Here is an 8,218-nt window from a genome sequence, read left to right as displayed (position 1 = left end):
TTATTATATTACTAAGAAAAAAATCACTGTATACAAAGATATTACAGAGGCAATATTCTGTACAAAAGGGATTCTGACATTTTAAAAATAATTTCACCTTGATATCGTATGCAACAATTAAATAAACAGTACATGAGAACTTATAAAAATCTTTTCAGTGCCTCCAAATTCATTAGTCACTAAAAAGCATATAAACATACTTAGAACAGTAAAATACAGGATAGTGCCATTCCGTGGGGTTCTGAAGTCATCATAGTCAAAAGTATTTTTAAGTACATTCTTTAAAAACAGAAATCATTTATAAAGGGTTCATCTGGTCTGAACCATGCACTTAAGAATGCCCAATACCCAACAACTTGATTGTTTTCTCCTTGCCATTTCATCTTAAAGCTCCCTGAATCTGTGTACCAGTGACCAACATTTTCAGCTAATTATCTAACAAAATCAAGTGTGTCATCAATAGTCTCAAGATTGAATTCCACAAATGGATCCAAATACTCCAACCTGATCTAATTCTTACTACATTTTATACAAAGCTATGATGGTTTGATAAAGTTTAAGAAGGAAAATAGACAAGATGAATATTTGATACTTTTACTAATTTGTATTTTATCCGCTGACATCCCTAAAAACTTGATTTGTTGAAGCACCAACATTTTGTACTAATTATGGCGTATAACTGTTCATACAGAGGTGTTTAATGAATTTTTTGTAACTTCTCAGAGTCCAATAGTAAATTGAAGTTGTAGAAGCAAGTGATTAGAATATTAAGAGTATGATAAATTCTGCTCTTTTTAAATAGATTATTACTAGCAGGTGGGTTTTTTCTTTCTTTCTTTTTCTTTTTTTACTTGAAGCCATAGCCATTTAGGATAGAAAAAAATCTTTAGAAAAAAATAATTGTATATAAATTGTATCTATATTTTATTTATTAATGAGGGTAACAGAGACATGATGGGGTCTTTTGGAGGTGGGTATAATCTTTGGTTTGCATTTTAAAAATGACATGATTACTTTTGAGATTCAATCTTATCCACTGATAAGTCTGTGCTTTAAATTCTGCTAAATTGTATCAGTTAAAATATTAATTTGACTAAGGCTTAAATAAACAAAGGCATAAAACTGGATACAGATAATTCATACATTTATCTCTGACAAGCTACCCATTCTTGGGCTTATCAATTTTCTATTATATGTGATATTAAAAAAAAAAATCTTAGTTTTGCCCCTTTCATACTCAACCTCTGAAAACAAAACAGATTAATCTTACAGTGGCAACTTTATTAGCTTTGATGACTCTTTTTTAGGAAGACAATACTACTACTCTTGATTCATAATCAACTTTGGCTAAGAAATTAAAAGTCATAGAATTTCAGAACTGGAAGTCATCAATTGACCTATCTTTGCTATACAATTGGAAATGGTTCTGGGAATAGTAAGGCCAAAGGCCTCCAGATCTGGGCAACAGCTGGCCACTCTAAGGGGAAACCTATTTCAGGATTCCTACTATGCCACTGGAAGGAGTGTTTGGATTAAAGATTAATAAGGGCCACAAGACATATACAGATGATCTACTAACAATATTTGATTAGCACTATATAATTTACATAATTTCTTATGCATTATTTTATTCAATACAACAAACCTTGTGAGGCAGGTAGGCTGGGTATTATCTGCAATTTTATATCTGAAGAGACAGGCCCAAAGAAGATGTCATTTTTAAAATATCATTTTAAATGGCAGAGCTGAAGATTAAAACCCTGATGTCTGACTAAGTATTTCCTATCCTCCATGCTATTGAAACATCCCATGGAAATTTCTTTAATCCCTCAACAAATCAATTTATGATATAACAATTTATTGGTGCTACTAGGCAGCCTTGGTCACCAATTCCAAGTCTTTCTTAACATGAACAGCATAATTAGTTTTTCTGAAGTATTGGGCTAGAAATTGACACTCTAGCTGTTTCTGTTCAGGTTTGAGTAGAAAAGCCCAGTTAGCAATTTAAAAGCTCTGAAGATACGCACTAATGATAAAAATCAGAATAGGGGTTTTGAGGAGTAGGTAGACTGGCAGTGGGTATGAAGCAAACTTCTGGGGTGCTGGAAATGATTATTTATATATGTAAATATACATCAAGCTGTACACTTAAAATTAATCCACTTTATGCACTTTACATGTTATCCCTCAAAAAACGTATATCTTTGAGAAAGTTTTGTCTCATTTACCTCTATATCCCTTACAGCAAGCACCAAACATGCTGCTTTGCACATTAGACTGTAAAAAAATGTGATATGTAATTTGATTACACGAATACTCCAGGGTCTGAGCAAGGGTAAGGTGCTAAGCAAATGCACGGGGGGAGAACTGAGATTAAACCTGCCACATAGAGAGAAGCAGCGAAATCAGACATATGAAATAATCCTAATTGTAAAATTTCTACCTCCTACAGTTGACAATATGGAGGCAGAGGGTGAAGTACTTCACAAACTCGATAATCTTGGCATCACTGCTTTTCCTGTCAGGTTACATTCCTTTCCTTTTGAGAACCACATCCTTGTCCACATTTTTATACTCACTTCTATGTCAATTTCACCTTGACTCCTTAATAATAGTACCATTTATTCAGCACCAACTATGCCAGGGACTGTGCTAACAGATGGAGTCCCAAAGATGAAAGAGACAAACGACCTTAATTAAGTGAGGAGTTCTGCAACGGGCGTGTACAAAGGTGCTCCGCAACAAGGGAGGTCGGATCAAGTTTTACAGAGAAGCCCAGTCTTAAAAGACTGTGATGCGGTTGTAGAACACAGGTGGCGTGGATGACACGTGAAAAGCAGGGAGGCCCAGTGGCCTTAAGTTTTTTCAAGGGATGACAACTAACTATGTAATAGGGGATAAGGAAGAGTGGAGTGTTATTTTTAACCGGAGCCTATGGAAAAGAGATTCTTGTTGGAGGAAAAGAATGAAGGCCTATACTAAGAACTTGGCAGGAAGGAGGGCAAATGCAAGAGATTTTTAAAAGGCAGACTTAAAAGAGCCTGATGACTAAGTAAGAATATGAGATTTGTTTTAGATCTCTTGGGTGGCAGGGTAAATGGTAATGCCATTAATGAAAGAGTATGCAAAAGGAGGAGGCAGTTGTAAAGATATTCTGATGGTGTGAGAGAGAGCTGAAACTGTGGGTACTGAGAAGGTCAGCCTGAGGGAGAAAATAGCACCAGGTGGGGGCTGGTTGTGACTCTGGGGAGAAACCAACCTCGGAGAAGAATCTTGTCTACCACAAGAACCATGGAGGAGTATCCAAGGAGGGAATGGTCAATGGGATCGAAGGTTACAGATAATTCAAGCATAAAAAAACTTAACAAGAGAGGGTGTCTCTGGTCACTTTTCCCAGAATATCATAATAGTAAGAGGTAAAAAGAGATGGCAGGGTAAAAAATGCCTGGGAAGTAAGGAAATGGAGACTGAACGCATTTTACAAGCCTGGATGGTAAGGAAAGGGGTTTGAGGATGGCAGGAGAGTTTTTTTTACTTTTAAGCTAGGAAAGACGTTTACCAGTTTATACAAATTAAAAAAAAAAAAAGCATCAAATGCCGATGTGAGGATAAAGAAACAGGAGGAGGAATGGGAGAGAAAGGACTGGAGGTTATCCAGTATATAAGTAGAGTTGAGAAAGGCAGAAGGCTACCTTTTCCTCAGAAACTAAGAGTGGGATGTTACAAGAACAGGTAAAAAGTGTAAACACATTTAGAACTAGAGAAGCAGCAGGTTGCCAAATTCCTTTTAAGTTATAAAATAAATCCTATGAAAAGTCCATTTCAACACAGATGTAGCAGTACCTCAACTTTGGCTCACACAGAAAAACTGCAAGTCAATTGCTCATCTAATTTTAAAAGCCCATTTAGATTTTCTAACAGTGTTTAAGCTGATCGATGCAAAATTAAATTTTTAAAAAAGTGTACACCTATCAACCACTATCTGAAAATATCTTGGGTTCCTATTTTGAACAGGAAAGAAATTATGTCTTCAGGTTTTTCTTTCTCCTTGGTAAGTTCTATAGAAGTATGTGATGTGCTTATGATTTTTAAAATTATGTAACAAATGTTTTATTCTGAAATCATAATATCTGAGAAACATTAAAGATGTTTAGCTTTATTTTTTTTCACTTTAACCTTTTTCTTTTGCTCCCTAAATATCCTGACCCCAACCAAATCTTATCTGAGTTTTCTTCCCATATCCCAGTATCATTCAATTCAGTATTATTTATATGACATTCACATATTCCCTATTTTGACCAAATTGACTAGTTTTAATTGTTCCAGTAAATTAAATGCTATGTAAGTGAAATGACACATTTCTAGCTAAGAATATGCTTAACATTTATGGTAGCTTCTAGCTGTAAAATAAAGTAGGCATTTAATAAGTTAGTTTCTTAACATCATGACAATTTCATCCAACTAAGATTTTGCCTAAATTCTACCATCATTTTTCCACTGGGATAAAGCTTTCCAACAACTTGGATTACCATTATTAATCCTTGTCTTGGATTCCGATATAAACCCAACATCACATTGAGCAGAACTATAAAAATCATGAACATCTAATAATTAAAACTATTCTTAAAAACCAAAGTTAAATCTGTAGTACTTCCAATGTTCAATAAATATTTACTGATTGCTTAATATCAGGCTGACACTGTCCTACAAACTGTGTATTCAACAAACAAAACACAAATATTTTTGCCCTCACAAACATATATTCCAGTATAAGAAAACAAATAGTAAACAAATGAATACTTAGATAAGTACTATGGAAAAATATAAGGGAGGGGGGACATGGAGTGCTGATATATAGTGTCAAGAAAGGCTCTGATCAGGTAACAGTTGAATGAGACTGAAGGATGTATGGAGTGAGCTCTGAGTATATCAGAAAACCATTCAGGTAGAGAGAACACCAAGTACAAAGACTCGTTTTTGAAGAGGAGTACTGAAGTCAGAGTACCTGGAACCGGATGAAGAGGGTAAGTGGTAGCAGATGAGATAGGAGAGGGAGTGAAGGCCTGCTAATTTTAAGGACTTTGGTCTTTACTCTGAGAAGGGGAACCACTGGATGGTTTTGAGCAGTTGAATGATAGGATTTGACTTGGCTTAAAAATAACCATTCTGGCTACTTTAGGGAGAACAGACTATAGGGATACAAGGATGTAAGAGGGTTTGAGGAGGATATAGCTTCAATGCAGGCAAGAGATGACGGTGGTTTGGAACAAGATGTTAATAGTAGAGGTCAAAAGAGGTGGTCATCTTTGGATATAGTCTGAAGGCAGAGCCTACCAGATTTGCTGATAGATTTGGATATGGGAGATAAAAGAAAAAAAGAATCAAGGATGACTCCAGAGTTTTGGACCTGAGCCACTAGAAGTGTGGCACTGCCATTTACTAAGTTAAGGGAAGACCAAAAGAGAAGCAAGTTTTGGGGGGAAGATCAAGCATGTGTTGAGTTTGAGCTTTAATTAGATTTCTAGGTGCAGATGTCAAATAAGCAACTTAACATGCATGAGTCAACTCCAAGCCTGGTGTTCAGAGGACAAGTCTAATCTAGAGGTAAAGTTTCAGAGTTGCGGGCATGAAATTGGACGAGATTACAGTGAGTGAGGAGGACACATACGGAAGAGAAGAAAGTGGTTCAAGGAAGTTTCTCCCCTAAAATCATAAAATCATAAGCAATTTTAAAGGTATGGATTTAAATAGTACAAAAATTAGAAATCTCCCATACCTTGAAAGCGCCCTTATGCAACTTAGCACTTAAAAATTTTTTTGATTTACATATAACTCCAAGAAGCTCCAAAAAACCTCAGAAAAACCCCTTAGGGGTCACCTTGGCCCATGGGCCTCAAAAATAATAATAAGTTTATTTTTCCAATGACATAGCCATTACAAGTTTTATCTTAAATTTGCTTAAAAGCAAATATCAGTTAATTCATTTAACTAAGAATACATTAGTACATTACATGGTGAAACTCTAAAGAAAGAATTCCTATCACACGTTTCAAAAGAAGAAAACACTAAAACCCTTTTAAATTTCTGTTCTGAAATGTTCCCTTTCTAGCATATCCAAAGTTTTGTGTTTTTTTTCAATATGGAAAAATTGATTTTATTCAATATTTAACATATCACAGATTCATTATACATTTCTTATGGTCAATAATGATCAAACCTAAGCTGAAATATGTACTAGTTTAAATAAACCTGCAGGGCATGTGGGATTCTGCATGGCACGGTACCCTAGAAGTTCAGTTTGTGTGGATTTATCTATTCTTGAAGCAAAAGTTGTCCGTAAATGCTGAACTTTTCCCAGCTCTTCCTGACGTTGGAAAATGAGTTCATTCTTTTCAGTGGCAGCTTCAGCAATGAACAACCCATATTTTATTTGTATCCTGATGAATTCTCTGAGGAGCTCTAGAGCGATGACAGCTGGTAATAGAAATCCCCTACACATCAAGTTTTATAATTCTCTCTAATCAAGAAGTTTTTGCATTACCATTTGAAAACGACCTCCCCAAACACTCTTTGTTATAGTCTTGATCAGATAAATATAAAATACTGTATCTATATATGGTTCCAAACATTTAAGAGGATTTAAATCTTGAATCACTATTTCAATCTTAGAAGTTAACTTGAAAAAATTCAAAGTCAAATGAATTGCTCAATTGCTCATTCTGCATAGTGCCAATACCTGAATACTGACTTTGAACAAAACCATGACAGTTTGGATTAGTGCCGTTTGAAGACCCTGACTCACTTATCATGCTGTTATCTGTACAACTGAAGTCAGATCTCTCAAATGCATCTGATTGTGAAACAAAGGCAGTAGTAGTACTGGAACTGGCGCCTGCTGACATGCTGGAAGAGGACATCTGTTGGAGCTGTCTCAAGTCTCCTGGGTCTATCACTGAGTTACATGAGGAGCTTTCAATATTCATGCTCACAAGTCTTGGATTATCAGTTTCCCTCATGTTGTCATTATTGGGTGTTATCATATTCACATGGCAATTAGGCAACATGTTGCCATCAGAAATACCATATAAGTCAGCTGGTGACATGGATGATGTTTCCATTCTGCCTATGTCATTATTACTGTTATAAAGGCAAGCATTAGTCACAACAGGCATTTTCAGGAATGATGGGATAACTTGTGAATTAGAGGGAAGTGTCCCTGATGAAAAATTACTCAGTGGATTTGTATTGACTGAGCATGAGGTGGAGTGGGCCGCTGAGGACCAGCTTGAAGGAGACTGAGGTACCATTGAGGGTATGGCTGAAGGATGATGTGGCAATGCATTGGGAATGGACACAGACGGGGAATAGTAGGGTTCTGCTTGACTTGAAACTCTTGAAGGTCTGGGCATTTCTGCCAAAGCTGCATCGTGAGGAAACAAGCTGGATTCTGTAGGGGAGGGGAAACAGGTTTACAAAATTGAAATGAACAATATTATAAAAAGTACTATTTCTAAAAACTGCACAAACACACTAATATAAAAGAAAATTTTCAAGGACACTGAGTAGCATTTTAAATTAAAATGTTAAATAGCACTAAAATTATTACATGAGCCCAAAACTGAATTCTTTGACATTGATTATTTTACAAATACCTATAAATAATTTTGCTACATTATTTTGGCATCTCACTATAGTTAACTCTGAAAATCTAGCTTCTAAGGGCCAATAAAGGTATTTTTGAAAAGTGAAGGACGAATCATTTCATTTCTCTACTTTTAAGAAAAAATGGAGCGATGGAGGAAACACTCAGTAGAGATAATTGAAAGTCCACCACCTACCTTTCTAAGCTTATATTAAGATATAACACTAACATACTACACATTTCCACTCAGAAAAAAATTAAGGATTCTGTGTTTATTTACACATTATTTATGTACACCGCTATACATACTAACCCGGGACAAAGCACTGATTTAAGAATGTAATGGGAAAAAAGACTTCTAATTAACGCTGGTTGAATAATCAAACCAGAAGCTGGCAACTTTTTTTCTATAAATATTTTAGGCTTTGCAGCCTCTGTTGGAACTACTCGACTCTGCCACTGTGGTGAAAAAAAGCGACCACAGACAACACGTAATCAAATAAGCATGGCTATGTTCCAGCATAACTCCATTTATAGACAGGCTACTGGCCACATCTAAACCAGTTCCTGCATGAC

General features: G+C 35.7%; 1 protein-coding gene across 1 annotated transcript in view; it reads right to left on the bottom strand.

Annotated features, from left to right (window-relative positions):
* REL (REL proto-oncogene, NF-kB subunit) overlaps positions 1–8,218 on the bottom strand; it is a 43,653-nt gene continuing 35,435 nt past the window's right edge. Inside the window, exon 10 of the mRNA XM_090281344.1 lies at positions 1–7,447. Coding sequence (XP_090137470.1) covers positions 6,666–7,447 — 782 coding nt within the window. The 3' untranslated portion in view covers positions 1–6,665. The remainder of the gene's footprint in view (positions 7,448–8,218) is intronic.

This window comes from Furipterus horrens, unplaced genomic scaffold (assembly GCF_987537825.1).
Source record: "Furipterus horrens unplaced genomic scaffold, mFurHor1.1.pri manual_scaffold_6, whole genome shotgun sequence".
In the NCBI taxonomy this organism is placed as follows: domain Eukaryota; kingdom Metazoa; phylum Chordata; class Mammalia; order Chiroptera; family Furipteridae; genus Furipterus; species Furipterus horrens.
The sequence above is the reverse complement of the archived record's forward strand: the minus strand, read 5'-3'. Positions and strand labels throughout refer to the sequence as shown.